The sequence below is a fragment of the Chroicocephalus ridibundus genome, chromosome 12 (assembly GCF_963924245.1).
Source record: "Chroicocephalus ridibundus chromosome 12, bChrRid1.1, whole genome shotgun sequence".
Taxonomy (NCBI): domain Eukaryota; kingdom Metazoa; phylum Chordata; class Aves; order Charadriiformes; family Laridae; genus Chroicocephalus; species Chroicocephalus ridibundus.
In genome coordinates, this window is record NC_086295.1 from 3,918,728 (window position 1) to 3,936,681 (window position 17,954).

The 17,954-nt window shown below is 54.5% G+C and overlaps 2 protein-coding genes across 4 annotated transcripts in view; both read right to left on the reverse strand.

Moving 5' to 3' along the window:
* Positions 1–107: 107 nt before the first annotated feature.
* Positions 108–8,121, reverse strand: SRMS (src-related kinase lacking C-terminal regulatory tyrosine and N-terminal myristylation sites). Its single transcript, XM_063350198.1, has 8 exons — positions 7,629–8,121; positions 5,466–5,587; positions 3,910–4,076; positions 2,832–2,970; positions 2,230–2,388; positions 1,070–1,251; positions 739–895; positions 108–301 (listed from the first exon to the last, which is right to left on the reverse strand). Exons 1-8 carry the CDS (start codon positions 7,982–7,984, stop codon positions 108–110), a joined length of 1,476 nt encoding a protein of 491 aa, XP_063206268.1. The 5' UTR covers positions 7,985–8,121.
* A 2,175-nt stretch (positions 8,122–10,296) lies between these two features.
* PCMTD2 (protein-L-isoaspartate (D-aspartate) O-methyltransferase domain containing 2) overlaps positions 10,297–17,954 on the reverse strand; it is a 63,154-nt gene continuing 55,496 nt past the window's right edge. Inside the window, exons 17-23 of one of the 3 annotated variants that reach the window (XM_063349684.1) lie at positions 16,188–17,691; positions 15,583–15,717; positions 14,731–14,939; positions 13,958–14,072; positions 13,501–13,594; positions 13,061–13,178; positions 10,297–11,718 (exon numbers count right to left, since the gene is read on the reverse strand). In XM_063349684.1, coding sequence (XP_063205754.1) covers positions 13,083–13,178; positions 13,501–13,594; positions 13,958–14,072; positions 14,731–14,939; positions 15,583–15,717; positions 16,188–17,691 — 2,153 coding nt within the window. In that variant the 3' untranslated portion in view covers positions 10,297–11,718; positions 13,061–13,082. Of the gene's footprint in view, positions 13,179–13,500; positions 13,595–13,957; positions 14,073–14,730; positions 14,940–15,582; positions 15,718–16,187; positions 17,692–17,954 lie in introns of all 3 variants that reach the window. The other 2 variants (XM_063349683.1, XM_063349686.1) reach the window with 2 other exon arrangements.

The following is a 17,954-nucleotide window of genomic DNA, read 5'->3' on the forward strand; positions in this document are numbered from 1 at the left end:
TTTTCTTGGAGCCCTGCCAGACGGCAAACGAAACCAGGAGGAAGGAGCCGCTTGGCAAGAGCTGGCCTGGAGAGGCTCGTGCAGGAAGGATGGTGGGAAGGGGTCCCTCAGGAGAGGGAGCTGAGCAGCCGTCTGTAGATGAAGCCCAGCTTCTCCCGCAGGGCCAGGAAGGTAGGACGCTCCTCCGTGTTGACGTTCCAGCACTCCAGCATGATGCTGTAGATCTCGGGAGGGCAGGAGCTGGGCCGGGGAAGGCGGTAGCCCCTGGTGATTTGCCGTACGGTTTCTTGGTTTGTCATTCCTGCAAGGAAGGAGAAGGTGCCCCTCAATCTAATGTCCCCAAAGGATGCCCTGAAGGTACACCCACAACGGGCCAAGACGTCAACTGACGCTGCTGTGAAATGGTGTCTCTCTGCCACAAGGTTGGTAGAGGCTGTGAGAGATCATCCAGTCCATACCACCTTCCTGTCCATACCACCTTCCTGTCCCCGGCTCTGGCACCCCCTCTCCAAGCACTGAAAATCCCTCTAAGCAATCCCCAAAGTGGACAAAAACTTGCTCAAATCCCTCTAAGCAATCCCCAAAGTGGACAAGAACTTGCTCATGCTCTACGAGCTGCTTCCACATCCCTCGGGGAAGGGAAAATATAACAATTCATGACGCGTTGGCTTTTGGGGACCATGGGCAAGCTGCCTGGTGTGTGGACGGAGCGGCACTGGAGGGGGCTGGTGGCCCTACCTTCATACGGGATCTGTCCGTATGTGAAGACTTCGTAGAGCAGAATCCCGTAGGACCAGACATCGGACTTGAGGGAGTAGGTGCGGTAGTTGGCTGCCTCCGGGGCTGTCCACTTCACTGGGATTTTCGTGCTGCTGCTGGTGGAATAAATGTCATCCTAAAAAGCAATGGGAGGTGGGTCATGAGAGATGGTATGATGCACGCAGCCGCTGCTTTTGGGTGTTTGCTGGGGTTGTGGGCTGGGAAAGGGGACAGCAAGGGAACAGCTGAAGCATGGAGCAGCTTGGCGGCCTGGGGTGATAGGAGGGACCACAGCATCCCACTGACCAACCTTGAGGAGCCGGGCAAGTCCAAAATCGGCGATTTTGCAGGTGAGTTCCTCTCCCACCAGGATGTTTCTGGCCGCCAGATCCCGGTGGACAATGTGCTTCTCCTCCAGGTACCTCATCCCATCTGCCACTTGGCAGGCGATGTTGAGCAGGTGGGAGGTGCCCAGGGACTTCCCTTCAGGACCTGTTAACCCAGACAATCCGAGCGTTGGTTGCAGTCTAGCAACATCTATTTTGGGTGTTGTGGTTTGGAAGGAGACCTTGTGCTGACAACATGGGACCCAGGGAACGTGTAAAACCTTAGGTCCTGCCTGACCGTCCTGGTTGTGCCACATGGGAAGTTCAGCATGGCCATGTGCTCCTCGGGAATGGGACTGGGGTGAGCTCTGAAGGGCGCCCTGTGCTGCAATGAGGACACAGACGTCCACGGCTCATTCGAAGCTAAAGGTGACCTTCTGCCATGCAAATCTCCAGCCAGGCCTCTCAACCCGTCCTACCTGCAAGCTCCAGCTCCTCCGGCACCAAATGCTGCTGGAGGCCCAGCTAAAAACGAGGTCAGTGTAGGGGAGGAGGGGGGTGTACCCAGTAGAAAAACAGGTCTTGGTGAGAGCTGTTTGTCTTGTTTCCCTTCAGGACTAATTACTGAGTCAGGAAAAGAAAGCCAAGGAAAATAAACTGATGGCCAGGTGATGAATGGACCATGGCCTGTTACCAGCTCTGTGGGTGAACAAAACTATGCTGCTGGACCCAGGAGGAGGTTCAGGCGTTTCATTCCTAATGAAGGCAGAGTTGCCCAAACACAGGAGAGAGGTTCCTTTCCACTGATGGGAGCTGGCAGCCCACAGGTGGGTGAACAAGGAGGGAGGAAGGTCCCTACCAGCGCAGTTGGGCTCCCTGGGATTGAAATGGACTCAACCCATATGGACACCCAAAGGATCACACCAGACTGCATCTATGGATCCTGGGTTCACCCAAGACCATCTCTGCCAAGCTCCCATGGATTTCTCTGCATTACCACTGATCTAAGCTGGGTGGAAACAAGGCTTTCTCTCTCTTAGGGTCCTCACTTGGGTTCGTAAGGCCATTCCAGGGCATGGAAAGCATTTGCAGGGAAGTGCTGCCCCAGGAGCCCATTCCCCACAGTGCCGTTGCCGGTACTCACTGTTGAGGTAGCTGTGGAGGTTGCCTTTCCGCATGAGCTCAGTGATGATATACACGGGCTCATCTAGCGAGCAGACAGCATGCAGCTGGATCAGCTTCTCATGCCTCAGGCGCTTCAGGTTCTGAATCTCCTTGGTGAAGTCTTCTGCCTTCATGTCAGCTGGGGGAGAAAGCCAACAAGACTGTTGTGAGCTACTTTCTCACATGGATGTTGGGACCTCAGCACCTCCAACTGGGACGAGGACCTTTTTCCTCCTCACAGCCCACCCCTGCTCTCGAAGTTCACGTCTGCGCACCCTATGTCTCAGATCCAGACACTCAGAGGTGTTTTCCACAGGGCTTTGGATCCCATTTTCAGAATCATAGTCCCGTCAGGACTTGACTTATCACAAAACCATTGGACAGAGACGATTTATAAAGGTGAAGCCCAAGCTTAGGTGGGTACACAGAAGAAGTACAGTGGCTACTGGCCAGGTCCTACCAGAGTTTGCTTGATAAGACAGACACAGTGACCAGGAGGACTCGGAAACAAAAGGGGGTGAAACATGTGGCAGTGGGCGAGAGACCCAGTTGTCCACTGTTACCATCTGCTCCTCCACCTACCTTTTATGATCTTGATGGCCACCGGCACCGTGTTCCTCCACAGTCCCTCCCACACCTCTCCGAAGTAGCCCTCTCCCAGCTTCCTTCGCAGGGTGAACTCCCAGCGCGGGCGCTCCCAGCCGTCCCTCTCGGGGGGGGTCTGTGAAATGGGCATTGCAGGCTTGGACCAGCCGGGCAGGACCTGCTGGTGGAGCCTGCACCAGCTCTTGATGCCCACCAAGGCCCAGTGGCCGTGGAGGAGTGAGCAGGACATGGTGCTCCACCACCCACATTCCACTGGGGCTGGAACCCGGGCGTTGCTTTCCCCTCTGTTCACTGGGGGCACAAAGCATGTGGGGCATCCTCTGCTGGGAGCCAACGTGTGCAAGGGAGGAGATTTTTGGAGACTATATGAAATACCAGGAATTCAAGTCGTAATTCCCTCCTCATCAGACCTCAAACATGGCTTTTCTCCATTTCCGCCAATAAATAGAAATGGGTAAATGAATATTATTGCATATTATGGCTGATTTAGACTTCGGCTCATTAAGAATTTCTTTTATCTTACACCTTTTAATTTCACTCTCGAATTATTCACATGTTTAATTGTCATTTCTAAGGCATAATTGGTGAATGGAATTCTAATCAGGAAATGAGTCGGCAATTTGGGATTAATACTCTAATTGGATTTATGGGTGCCACACTAATTGGCATGAAAACTATATAAAAGCAATGTGGTCTTATACTCTAGGAAAAACATTGGAAGCGCCGGTATTTCCAGATTCAGTATTGAAGGGATTTGTAACTACGCGGTTTCTAGTCTTTGAGATGGAGAAGACATTTCAGGGAAGATATTTCAGAAAAGCCTGTGCATTTTGGCTGGTCAAAAATACATATAAATGCAATGCCCGGCCTTAACATGGATGATAAGAGGTGATGCTTGCGGCTATGCTAATGGTGTATTTTAAATTTAGTTTAATAAAGATCAAATCCCAAGTGGATAGACCAATTATTTCTATTTTTCCCTAATTTCTCTTTCCTTTTTTCCACCCTGGCCACCTCTGGGAGCTCGGCCGAGCCGCGCCGTTGGCCTACGCACCGCGGGGCTGCAGGGCTGCAGCAAGGGGCTCTGGATGACCTTCCAGTGCTTGGTGTAGAAGGCGAGGAGCTCCTCCATGTCGGGGAAGGGATGTCCCTTCTGGATGTAGAGGCTGCCCCCGGGGCTCTTGCAGATTCGGAAGTGGCTGACCTTGGCGTGGTTGCGCACTGCGGGGAAGCCCAGGAGGGGGAAAAACTCAGCTCGTGCCATCGCCGGCTCCTTCCCGCTTCCCTGCTGACTCTCACCCTCTCTCCTTTCCAGGCATCTGCTCTATTAATTTTCCCCCTGTACTGGGCACTGGTGAGGCCCCACCTCAAGTGCCGTGTCCAGTTTTGGGCCCCTCACCACAGAAAAGATATTGGAGCATGTCCAGAGAAGGGCGACGGAGCTGGTGAGGGGTCTGGAGCACGAGTCTGGTGAGGAGTGGCTGAGGGAGCTGGGGGTGTCCAGCCTGGAGAAAAGGGGGCTGAGGGGAGACCTTCTCGCCCTCTGCAGCTCCCTGAAAGGAGGGGGTAGCTGGGGGGGGTCGGTCTCTTCTCCCAAGGAACAGGCGATGGGACAAGAGGAAACAGCCTCAAGCTGCACCAGGGGAGGTTTAGATTGGATAGTAGGAAAAATTTTTACACTGAAAGTGGTACTAAGCGTTGGAACAGGCTGCCCAGGGAAGTGGTTGAGGCACCATCCCTGGAGGGATTTCAAAGACGGGTAGACGTGGTGCTTAGAGATGCGGTTTAGTGATGGCTTTTGTCAGCGTTAGGTTGATGGTTGGACTCGATGATCTGAAAGGTCCCTTCCAACCTGGGCAATTCTATGATTAATTCACCCTAAAGCAACCCAATTCGCCCTTGGGGTATTACATCCCCCTCCTCATCACCCCCTTTGCTCCCGCCTCCGGGCTCAGAAGACTCCTGGCCGTGTGGGGCTCGTTTGGACCAGGGAGGCGATGCTTTATTAGCGGGGATAATCCCCCACGCAAACGAACCGCTCGGAGAGCGGCAGAGTTCGGGGCTGCTGGATGAAGCCAGGGCAGCCGGAGCTCCCACAGGCTGCAGCCCGGGGGTGATGGCTGGGATGCAGCATTCACTGGGAATTTCTCAGGATTGATTTTACACGCCTCGGACCAGATCATAACGACGCTGCCTGGTCCGAAACTCCCTGAATTCAGATTTCTGTAGGCGGGAGCAGCCCAGGCCTTGGCCACCTGGAGTGACGGCGTGGTTTTAGACAAGCCTCAGATGACAAAAGCCACTGGAATTAAATCCTGGGAGTTAGCGCCACGAAACCATCATTAAGCCGCTGTCAATTGCTTATGGCTTTCATATCCTGGGCGGGAGCAACGTACTTTCCTCTGCCACGGTAATTTGGCAATCCATACCTGCATCTATTAGCTTTCCCCACGCTTTTAGAAAGCGGCCGATTCACTTGAGGCCGTAAAGCGCTTTAAACTTATTTCCGTGTTTTTCACCCCGTGCTGACCAAGCCAGGAGCTGCCCCTAAGGAACAGCCTGGTTCCTTTCCCTCTGCTCATTTTCTCGGGATAATTGCCACAAAATTACCTGAGAGAGAGTACTCGCCCTTGCTGCTCTCGCTGTCCCGGACGAGGAAGGAGCCGTGCTGGTTGGGAGGCGAGAGGAGGAGCTGCTCCGCTTCGTTTCGGCTGATCTTGCTGAAGTACCAGCTGGGGGAGCAGAGTGAAGGGGGTAAGAGGTGGGGGTAAGAGATGGGGCAGGGATGGTCCCGCATCCAGGCCAGGGGCTCCTGCACCTTCTGACTGCGAGCAGCTCCCTCCCACCATCTGCTCATCGCTGGTAGCCACCGAGCGAGCAGCACGGTGGTCAGCCCGTGGCTCAGCGCCTGCCAACGCGGCTGCCAGCACACCCCCGCCATTGCCAGCCTGCCTCGGGGCTGCTTCAGCCCATTGGTTTTGCAGGCACATGGTGCATTTCATCGCAGCTTTGCGGGCTGCAAACCATTTCCTCCAGCAGTGTCTGGTCACCGCTGTGTCGAGCTGGCCGGGTCTCAGCTCCATCCCCAAATCAGGAGGTTTGCAACCCCTGGCTCAGTGCAGGAGTGAGGTGAGCACCTGGGCTGACGGCCTGCGGGGAATAAAGCACCAACCGCCCGGTGCTGAGCAGAGGACGCTCTGGTGGGTTTGCACCCACATGTCCTGCCATGAGACCCACAGCTCAGGGTCGCTTTGCACATCTTGACTGGCAGCTCATGGACACAACCAGCTCTCAGAGCCCGTGAGCAAACCTCATCAATGAAAACACCCCCAGGAATTGCCCTGTGCTGCTCCAGACGTGGCAGCGCTGGTTGGGGACCTCAGCAGCACCCAGCCAGGAGGCAGGACCCAGCCAAACCCCTCTTCATGCCCCATCAGTGCCAAGATTCATCACCAAATCTCTGGCAAGAAAAGGCAGGTTTGTGGCTGGGTCCCGACCCAGCAGGACGCACGGGAGCGCGGGGCTGCTTCCTCCAGCCTGACACAGCCGGGAGGTGAGAAGCCGAAGGTTTCGTCATTAGCTGGGATCGCCAGCGTCTGAGAAGCCGTGCAGGAAATTATACGTGATGGGGTTACACAGCTGAACAAATTACCACCCAGCTCCGACCCGCGGCTCCGCACAGTCTGCGTGCTCGCCGCTCACTCCGGCTACAACGCCGCGCTTGCAGCCTGCCCAGGCGTTCTGTGCCATGGGACCAAAGCAGTGAGCCCACCCGGGGTCCTCACCGGTGTGGTCCCACCACAGTCCAAATCAGACTGGATCTGCCTTTCTCCAAAGCAGACTGGATCTGCCCTTCTCCAAAGCACGCACAGGGAGGGTTTCTCCCATCCCACTGGCTGCAATCACTGCCCCTGCATTCCAGGACCCCTTCCCAGGCTCCCCCTCCTCCTTTCCTTTCCCTGCAGCGCAGGGCGAGCACTGGGGGAGGCTGCAGGCGCTCACACCCATCCCATCCGCGCGTTCCCCATCGCTGGCCGTGACTCAGGGCCTGGCACACAGGGAGCAGCGGTGTCTCGGGGCGCTTTGCCCGGCGTGTCAGGACCAGGCTGCCTTATGCAACGATGAGCCTGGGCTTTCCCCAGCTGAGCAAGGGCTGAGACATCAACCCCAGCTCCACGTCGGGCGGAAGAGGCACCGTCAGGGAGGGAACCCCCAGCCCCAGATGAGCAGGAGCCGGCCGGTGGCAGCAGCAGCGGTACGGCTTGGCCCTACAGAGCTCCAGGCTTCCCAACAGGTCCCATCCAAACTGCTTCTCCCCACACTCCTGGGCTCTTTGGAGCTGGCAGGGCTCAGGCAGAAGCTTCCCCAGCTCCCTCCTGTCTCCCCTTTAATGCAGGGCAAGAGGGAGAGGAGCCACAACAAGCAGGAGCCCGTTTATTTGGCACCCAAGCTGCACCCATGCACACCATGGCACCGCATCGCAGCCCGGAGCCACCTCATCCCGTGCGAGGATGATGCACCCGGGAAGGGGGACCAGCATCTCTGGCCCCGGCGCATCCCCCAGACGGGATGTGCTGAAACGCCCCCACCCCACCACTGACAACTGCAGGACCTTCGCCGTGGGGATGCTCCGGTGAGGGAAGGTCCCCTCTCAGACCCATCACCGCTGGTGGCAAAAGCAGGGGACAAGGAGCTCCCTTTCCCTGGGCAAGGACGTGGTCCAGCCTGGCCCAGCCTCCATCCCTCTACGGGTCCAGAGCACGGGATACTTACGGCCGGTGAGTGGAGGTGCCCTGGCTGAGGTTGGCCACGTAGGCAGCAGGAACGTAGCCCATGGCCGGCTCCCCCAGCAGCCGCCGGGCTAAGACATACTCTCCTTCTTCTCTGAGGACACGCAGTTTGTCCCCTGCGCTTACGCTCAGTTCCTCCTCGCTCCGGGCTGTGAAAGCGTATAAAGCGATAAAAAGAGACGACTTGGGGATGAAGGAAATGGAGTTCGGCTCCGAGTGCAGCGAAACAGAATCGGAACCAAGATACCCCAGCGAGCAGCTCTCCGGCACGGAGCGGGGACGGAGTTTGTTCCAGAAGGACGTCAGGAAGGTCAAACGCTTCCGGACAAACTGCTCCATCCCCGGTGGATGCAGTGGATGCGGTGGTCTATGCCACCGCGCTCCTCGAGGCCGGAGGAAGGGGCAATCCCGGGCTCATGCCGCCGGCCGGGCGGCTCATGCCGCCGTCCCGCGTCCCTCGCGCGCGTCTGGGCGCTCGCCGGCCCTTCCCGGCGAACTTCCTATTTCTGAAAGTGAAACTGGTTGGTCTGGTGGGACCAGTCTGTCTGCAGGTGGGATGAGTCTGCAGGCGGGAGTCCCACGCTCAGACCCGCGGGCACATCTGGGAGACGGGCACAGCTGGAGCCAGGCTCGCTGCTCTCGAAGAAGGAGAACGGCGCTTCCCTTTTTTTTTTTAATTATTATTTTAAAGCGCGCTCTCCTGCTTCTTACAGGAGCACCGGTAAACACAGCTCTCTGTTCTTCAAGCAGCTCTTGTGACAAGTGGCTGACTCCAGTTAATAGTCTTGATCTCACTTGTGTGGGAGGGTATTTTCTTTTTTTTTTTCCATAGGAAAATAATTGCATCCACACATGCGTGAGAGTTAAAACAGAGTTAAGGAAACGACCTTAGAAGAGATCTGAAGCGGTTTGGATATTTGCTGGGTGGATATTGCGGGATTTATAAACACAAGATCCTTTTTCCTTTCGGTCTGCAGTGACCTCCCAGGGTCACCCCACTACAGCATTTGCCTCCTCCCACAAGTTCCCCGTTGCAGAGGATCTCTAGGGAATCCACTTCCCAGATCCACCAGGACCTGGCGCTGGCTCAGCCTCCAGCACAGACGGATCCCCCTCAGCATCGGGAGGTCCTCGTCTGGGGCAGGGTCTGGACCAGCCCCGGGTGCCTGCGTGGCCCCCGGAGCCGAGCCCCGGCACAAAACCCCCGGCTCCTGCTGCCGTCAGCACCCCACGCTCCTCCCAGCGTGGTCACGCTCGGACGCAGACACGCTACAACCCCCCCCCACCAAACCCCAGCGTCCACAGGGATCAGCCAAAGGAGGGAGATTTCCACTTTGCATCTTGCACGGGCACTTTAAGCCGCCTGAAGATCGCGGCTCCCAACGGAGAAACCCCAACGCCAGCCCCCGCCAGCCCCCGCCTGGGTTTTGTCATTTAACTGTTCCATTTAATTAGTGGGAGTTTTGCGCCTGGCAGCTCTGCTCCTGGCCTTGGGCCCATTATTTCGATCCTCCTCTGCTTGCAGTTGGTCCGGGTAGCTCATTTTGGGTGGGCAGCGGGGTTTTGAAAGAGGCGGCTTAAAAAAATAAATTATAGAAAATTAATGGTAGGGGTCTAGGCTGCAGGCTGCGACGGTATGGCGTGTGAAGAACAGACTGGAGCCGTCCCTGGGTCAACGGCTCTGGGCTTGCCGTGTCCTGGATGTCCCATGACGCCCAAAAAAGCTGGATTTCAATATTTGTGTTGAGGGTCTTTCCTCACCCAGGGCAGAGGGCAGGAGCACGCAGCGCTCCGTGAACGTGCCCTGTGCACTGCTGCAGGTGGGAACTAGGAAAAAAGGGAGTCTTTAATCAAATAATCTGCTCCCTACTTACCAAAGTAACACCCGAATACATCGGTAATCCTCCCAACATCTCGCCCCACCAGCCCAGCGTGCTGCCTTGCTCTTGCTCTGCCTGGCACGCGGGGATGTGTAATTTCTCTGGATGTTTTTCCGAATTCCACACAGGGAGGGGAGGAGAGGACGGAACGCAGAAGGGTCTCCAACCCGTGGGGAAGGGACATCCCCCTCTGCTGTCCTTCTGCCGCGCTTCTGGCACGTCTGCGCCTCCCGTCACGCTCCATCAGGAGGAAAATGGGCTGCTCGGTTATGCATTTGGAGATTATCTGATTAGATCGAGCACCCAACGTTTATGCCTTACTGTTTTGAATGGGGCCTTGGTAAACTTGCGGTTTGCAGAAGGAGACTGGAGAGGGATTTACCTTTATTGACCTTCGCCAGATTAGATTCTCTAGTGGTACAAGCGATAGACAAGTGCAGCTGATTTGTAACACGCAAGGCTTGGGATCTTGATTTGCACCTAAATGAAAGAGTACTTCAAAATGACAAACACCCCTGAGGACTAAATACTGCCTCTGAGCTGAACTTCCCAGACATGCATAACACACACTCATCCCTGCAAACCCGTGTCTGCACAGGACACGCACACACAGCTCCGGGTCCCACGCCAGGAAACAGCTGATAAATCACAACCTTTTTCTAGTATCTTTTATTTTATTTTATTTTATTTTATTTTATTTTATTTTATTTTATTTTATTTTATTTTCCTATTAAGTTCCAGGAGCATCCCTGCTGCTTTGAATCCCTTTGGTACTATAAAACACCTAAAAATTTAAAAAAAAAAAAAAAAAAAAGAAGAAGAGAAAAAGCACGTTTATAAAAGTTTCTGGTCCTTGCAGCGTGGGAAGGAAGGTGGGAGGACGCAGGAAAAGTGAGAAAGAGAAGGAAGGCACAGATATCTGGTGGATCAAGTATTTTCTCATTAGTCCCTGTCACCAGCTTAACAAGGATGTGTTAAAAACCAATCCGTCCACAGATTTGGGGCTGTGGTGGATGCACAGGGACTTTAGTTCTAGCACCACTAAAAAGCACCTTCAACGAGCACCAAAACCAGGAGAGGTGCTGGGTAGAGCCGGTTACATAGTCCTGGTTTGGTTGCAGAGCACCTGGGAGCAATAAACACAAACAGCACTTTGCATTCACCCCTGTGTCTAACACTGCACATCGTGTTCTCCCGGACTAACTGACAGAAACCAGCAGCTCCCCTCCACTAACGAGAGCGCCCATTACGGCTAATGATTTGAGGTTCTGTTCCAGGTCCTGTTACGTTTACAGTCAAAAGACATCTTACGGCAAAGAGACTTTTGGGGCGGGGGGGAAAAAAAAAAAAAGGAAGAGAAACATAAATCAAATTAATCCCCCAAAGGGGTAGAAAGTTGGAGAATGTCGAGGAAAATGTTTTTTTGAGCACTGGGCACGTAACGGCAGGTCACTCGCAGGGTCACGTAACCGAGGATGCGCCACCGGTCACCCAACGCCCGGCAAAGCACAGCGGCCGATCTGGGCACGGCCGTGTCTGGCATCCCGTCCCCAAGCGCCCAAACAGCCGGGAGACTCCCCCGAGCCGTGGGTTCACCTCGGCGCTGCTGGCAGGGAGGGCCAGCCCAGCCCAAACGCTGCTTGCCGGGGCCCTGAGGGTCCTCTTCCTCTTCCTGTTGGCCTGAGAAGATGGCTGGGAGGTTGTTTTGGGTTTCATATTTATTTATTATATTTTTTTTTTTTTCAGATTTCTCCAGATGCTTCCTGGTACCACAGGGCATTTGAGAAAGGCTTTGCCTCTGAACGCGTTGTTTCAGTTGGGTGCCCGTGGGACATTTCGGAGAAGGGGTGGTGGACGGTGACAGCACTGTGTGGCAAGAGGAGCAGAGCAGAACAGTGGCACTAAAGCAGCTTCAGTTGTTCTCCATTTCCTGGGGACCAAGGAAGAAAGCGGCATCTCGGCAGAGTGCTGGGTCTCTCCCCATCCCCAGAGGTGAATGGTCCAGGGGCTGAGGGGCTCATGGACCGTCAGTGCAGAGGGTTCAATACAGGCAGAAGTAGGGTCGTCCTGGGACAGGCAGCGGTACAGGAGGTGTGAGAGGAGGCAGAGCATCGTGGGGTCTGGTGGCCGCTGTTTCCGTGGGAGTGGGTTGGGACTGGCTGGTGGAGAGCGGGAGCGCAGGTCACAGGGCACCTGAAACGGCACAGGAAAGCGGAAAATCTCTACGGGAGGGAGCCGGCGGCAGAACAAGTTGTTTGAGCAGTGCCTGGCAGGTCTGGGGCATGCAGGACTCCAGCATCAAAACAGCAACAGCCCTTTAAAAACACAGAAATACTTTTCAGGCACCCTGTAAAGCCCGCAGCGCTCTGCAGGGATCTGCAAATGACGACGAGGAAAAGCCAACTCGTGCGTCACACTGCGATTTACGTCACATTTCTAAAGGGGAATCACTGTTCAACTGGAAAATCTATACGGACCAACACACCAGATCAGAGGAAAACAGCGTGGCCAGCCTACAGGCTTCCCCTTCTGCTTTCTGCTGAGATTATCAGCACAGACCAGCCTTTGCTTGCCCTCTCCTGTAATCTAACTGCCAGAGGATGCTCCTTCTAGTACAGACTGCCTGGCAGAGCAACGCTTCTGCATAACTCTTCTGCTCCGGTCCCTGCAGTAATCATCTGCAACACGTAAAACCCATTAAACACCTCCTCCAGACTGGCAGGTGCCAGCGAGTTGTTCATCCTCTCTTTCAAGGCTGCAGGGATCTCCACGGAAAGCGGGCTAAGGAAGCTCAGCCCGTGCTCTCCGTGCCCCTAAACACAGGGCACTGCAGGTCTGGCAGCTTTCTGCCACAGCTCCTGCCACCGCCGAGCAGCAGCGGGAGTCCCCAGGTGCTGACAGTGACTTTAAATGTGCTCTTGAACATCCTCAACTGCCTCGTCTGGAGCCGAGCAAACAGAGGACCGGTGCTTTCAGAGAGGTGCACGGTGACTCAGATATTGAGGGGGAAATCTCTGTCAATATGTAGGCAAATGACGGATTGCTCCATCTGCCCAGATGCCCTTGTTACCCTGAGGAGGAACCAGTCCATCTACTCCATCACTGCGCTCTGTGATATCTCTCCCCACAAAGGTCCTTTGCAGGCTGTTGGATTTGGGCTTGGGACATTAAGTGTTGCTAGAAGAAACCTACCCAGAGTCCCAGGAGAACAGGCCTGAGAGACCTCGCCCAGTCCACCTAGTCCATCCTATACTTATGTCTTTCCCCATCTTTGCCGAACCTGTTCTTGAAAGACCTCCAGGAATGGATACGCCACAACGTCCCCAGACAACCCATTCCAATGAGTCACTAATCATTACTGGTAGGAATGAGTGTCTAACCGGCTGCATTTAAGCCTATTACCTCTTGTCCCATTCATCACCGGATTGCTCCATTCCTTCCTGCAACAGTCCCTCTGCTCAGGTGTCCCACCGCAGGCTTGGCAGCACGACGCTGATCCACCTCTTGGACCCCAGCCCAGAACAAGCACACTGACCTTATATGAACAGGCAACACGGTCATCTTTTTCTCCATTTGTCTCCAGTCTTCTTCCCCTGCCCGTGCGCGCTGGTGTTCCTGTGGTGCCACCTCAGCTGGCTCTCTAGTGTATTCACCTGGTGGGGACGAGAAAGCAGCAGCACTAAGAAGAGTCCGCACTGTTGCACAGATAATCTCTAACCTGTCCCAAACACAAGAAGAAAACACCAGCTCAAGTTACCTTCACTGAGGCTCAAACTTGCATTTTACCCTCCAGTTGTAGAGGTCTGAGCTCACAGAGCTCACCTTCATCTCTCCCCTCCCTACTCTACCTCCTGCTAGTTCCCTCCGCTCAGATGGTTGTTCTTGGCTCTGGAGGGCACAGAAGTCGCAGAGGCTGCCCGTAGCGAACAGCTAAATCCTGCTCCTGGGGTGACTCCATGGAAGACAAAGTTTTACCTGTTTCCGTAGGGAAGCAACTGTCTTCTCCAGTTCCGCCACAAGGGACTCGAGATTCTCTCTGGAGGAAGGGCTTGGAGAAGGCGCCTCATTTCTGGGGCGAGGGATAAGAAGTGAAAGGGATTATGCAAACGGCAGCTCGCTGCATGAAAGAATCATTTTGCCTTCTCCAGTATCAGCCTCCAAGTGAGCATCAAACAGAAGGCCCCAACACCCAGATTCACCTGCCAAGAGATGCCAACTGAACAGCCACCCAGCCTAGATATTTAAATACCAGAGTCGGGCTCTGCACTAAAGTGTTGGAGGACTTTGACTGAGCTCAGCATCTACCTACTGAAACACTCCTGACCTCCAGACCTCTGCAGAATGCCCATTTCAAAGGCCTGAACGGACTGAGTTATTAAAAACTTCTCTTATGCTTCATCAAATGGAGGTAAAAGAAGCGGAGATACTACACCTGGGGAAGGCAGGCTTATGCTTGGCAGGGTTTTCTTCTGGGTAGCTGAAGCCAGGAGACCTTTTGCTTCGGAACCGCTGAGAAAGAGCCCCGAATTGCCCACGCGTCTGGCAGTCTTGGGAAGGAAGGGAAAGTCTGCAGTGATCACTCGTGTTTAAAGCAGAAGCGTGTGGATTGAAGGCAGCGCAAGGCAGCGCTGCCCTCCTTCACCACCCACCCTTGACACATCTCACGCCGGAGGGGAGGAGGCAACAAAGGTGTGTAACAGGGCATGCCTCACGCATGGATTCCCATGTCTCAGCTGGACATCTGTAGCCAGAATATAGCACAAAGGGACAATCTATGGTTTAACAGCAGAGTTTTAGACTCCAGACTGAATCTGTGAAGTGACACGTGGTGGGGATCACCATGCCTACGTCCTGCTGCAGTCTCAACAGCACAAGCTATTGGCTGCTGCCAGAGACAGACGCCCTCAGCCAGGCGGACCTTTGGACAGACTCAATGAAGCTAACAGGCTTCTTCGAGAGGTGGCTGATGCCCTGTGCCTGTCAGTGTTTAAGAGCTGTATGGACAATGCCTTTAAAAATTTGCTTTAACTTTTGGTCAGCCCTGGAGCGGTCGGGCAGTTGGACTCCTGCACGCATCCCTTTGCTGGTTCTCATGGTGTACCATGAAACCAGCTCCTGGTATTTCCTATAAGCTGGTGGCATGTGATGGATGCCACCCAGAGCCATCCCCACGTCAGTCGGTGGTGGAGCAGCCTCCTTCCTTACCCTCACAACAGTCCTGCCACAATCGGAGGTCCACCGCGGGAATCTCTTCACAGCCGACCATGCCCTGTGGGTACGATGCCACCCGGAAGACATCTCTCTGGAGCTGCTGGATGTGGTCACTGTTGTCACAGATGACACGAGCAAGGGATGTCTGTCGGATCTGAGTCAGCTGTGCTGGCGTGAAGACTCCGGGATTCTCATACCAAAATCTGCAGTGGGTTGTAATCACAGCGTGACTCAGGAGTAGGAGAGGAGGACGGGGAGTGAAGCTGGGAGGAGGAGAAGAGTTCCCCTACGTCTGTGTGGCAGCACCCACACCCCTCAAAAGGAGCTTTTATTCTGGTGTCAGGCAAACACAGACTGCCCTTTTCCGAACCCATGAATCCCCATGAGCTGCTGGCCGGAGCTGCAAGGTGCCACCACCTGAAGGTAGAGGCCCTGGCAGGGGAATCCCGGGGCTCGCACAGCTCTGCTGTAGCAGGTTGGGACACGGGTGATCAATGTTCCTGCCCCAAGCGCATCAACAGGCAAAGACGTGTCTTATTCACACAAGCAGCAAATAGGAATTAGAAGGAAGGTCCTGCAGACAATTTCTAGCATTTTCGGGAGACATTGGGCACATCCTCAATGGCGCCCAGAGCCCTGCAGTGAAGTGAGAATCATTAAATCAGGAAAAGACACATTGACGGCAACTGTGGCAAGTCCTTCTGCCAATGCGCTGGGCAGAGGAGACCCTTCCTCATATCGTGAGACAAGAAATAATAAAAAATTACAGGTTTTCTTTCTCCCAGTAGGGAGCAAATCCCCCCAATCAGAATACTAAAGACGTTGGGTTGACTCCAATGATAATACCTATCTCCATCCCTCAGCCTTCTGAACTGCGTGGTTAACAGGCACATCAGTGTTGGTCCAACTCTGGTACCAGGAACAAGATCCTCCACCATCAGTGCTGGAAACAGGTCAATGTTTTTAGTAGTTCCATATAAACTGCAGGATAGAAGATAATAATAAAAAAAAAACCAACTTAAAAGACTACCGAAGAGAGGAGATAAAATAAGTCTGATAACATCATAGGAATTTGTATGGAAGGAACTCATCTGGACAATATTTATAATGGTCTTATCTAAAAGACAATGGGATAAAGGCCTGCCTTGGAAAGAGGCAGCCAGTGCAGATAGGATGCTGTTCAGTCTCACTGGAAAATAGCTCCAAGGCTCAATCTGCTCCCAAACTACACCACAGCGGTGCCTGATGACATTCCACTCAGAACCAGACTGATCACTTGGAGAGACCTCATTTGTCTTACCCCGTTCTTAAACCACAGCTATTACCCTTTCTTAACATCTGTGGGTAGCAATATCTGGGAAGGTTATTTGATGGGTGTCCTGGGAGGAGCAGAAACTTCTCACTGACTGATCTCCAGTCATTTTGATGCTTCCAAGTCCAAGCTACAGTACCTCCTGAGCTTTTCCCTGATCTCCAAGTTCTTTATCTCATTTCTGAGGTCCTCAAACTCCTGTGCAGACGAGAGGTTGCAGAAGACCCTGAAGTCATTGTAAGGTGGGATGCCATGGTCTCGCCCTCTCTGGATGTTGATAGCGGCCAAGTCCAACGAGACAGAGTGTGCCATGGAGAAGAGTTTCTCTGTCAGCTCCATGTTGAGGAGTTCAGAGGGGATCCGCATTTTCCCAGGAACCCCAAACAGCCCACGGAGGAGGGGGTCGATCCCACCCTCCTGTGTGATCCTGAAAGGGGAGAAGAAGGCTTTGTGCAGGGGGATGTGGCCTTGGCGGATGGGCTGGAAGGCTTCATTCAGCCGATACAGGATGGGGTTGATCAAGGTGTGCCCAAAGCGGAAGGCAGCAGTGGCAAAGGCGTTGAGAATCCCCGCATTGATGTTGGGGTTGTAGCCTTTGTACTCACCCAGCATCTTCATCCCAGCTTCCCCAAGGACCTTGGGGAGCCACTGGGCATAGGTGATGTGCTGCATCTGAGCACCCACAATCTTCCGTGCCTCATGATACAGGAGGTCTCCATCCCAGTGGGGATTGAGGGCCGACAGCTCCGTGGCAATGCGGTTGTGCTCCCTGAACCAAAGCGTGTGCATGGCTGTGAGACCCAGCTGCTCGTTGGCACGGTGGTCTCCTGCCAGGAAGCACGGCACGGGGCTCTCGTTCTCATCTCTCATGCACTCAGTGGGTGGCCCTACAGCAAAGGGAAGGAGATGCTTCCCCGAGCTCGGCACAACTTGCCCTTGCTTCAGCAGCCCGTTTTGGCTGCTCAGATCCCGCAGCTCCTGCGACTCCTGCTCTGTGCTGCCGTAAACATTGGAGGCATCGATGTAAGATGTCAAGTGGTTGATCTGCTCCCTGGCATATACGGAGTTCATCAGCAGGGAGGTCATCCCGCTGCCGCACACGGGACTCGAGCGGACAAAGAACATGCAGCGCCCATTCCTCACGCGGGGGTCGTTAGCAGGGACCATGACGGAGAAGCAAGGCGGGTCGTTGCTGCACACCTGGCTGCAGGGTGCTCCATCTGAGAAGCGGGACATGCTAATGGCTGCCACCGTCTGGTCCATGTCGTGGTCCAGAAACTGGCCCCACTGCATGAGCATGTGCGTGAATTGGTCATCGGGGGTGACGGTCTCAGTCCCGACCATGGCGGTGGAGACGAGGCGGGGTAGAGGAAGGGGCAGGTCCCTGGCATCTTCTGCCAAGGAAAATCCCCGGGGGAGGTTAAATCCGTTCTGGTAGGCGGGTTTGAGAAGCCTCTGGAAGGCTGTGAGAGACGCACCCCACATCGGGTGCTGGAGGTTGTTGCAAGACCCATCGTGTGTCCTGTACTTCTTGTGGAAGCAGATATCGGAGCAGTTTGGCGTGCGGCGGTGGGCAGAGCAGCCCGACAGGTTGGCAATCATGTTCAGGTAGTGAGGGGACACCAAGTCGTTGTAGCGATAGCCTGCCAAGGAAAAGGCAAAGCACCAGGTCAGACCACGGCCGCTGTAGTCACCCCGTTCCTACCACCCCGTTCAGGGCTCTGTGTGAAACCCGCTGCCGGGACTGTCAGGGTGGACAAGGGAAGGCCAGGTGCCTGATTGTGGTGTTGCTATGGAATTTATGGAATAAATGACGCATGGCATCGCCAACAGGCCCACAGAGAAGAAAAGAAGGGGAAAAGAGTTTAGTACAAACTGCACAGAGGTGGAAACCAGAAATGTTGTG

Coding starts and splice junctions, on each gene's coding strand:
- SRMS (XM_063350198.1), bottom strand. CDS start 7,984: ATGGAGCAGTTTGTCCGGAAGCGTTTGACCTTCCTGACGTCCTTCTGG. Junction 4,077..5,465: donor GGGCGAGTACTCTCTCTCAG/GTAATTTTGTGG, acceptor GCTTCCCCGCAG/TGCGCAACCACGCCAAGGTC. Junction 896..1,069: donor GACTTGCCCGGCTCCTCAAG/GTTGGTCAGTGG, acceptor ATTGCTTTTTAG/GATGACATTTATTCCACCAG.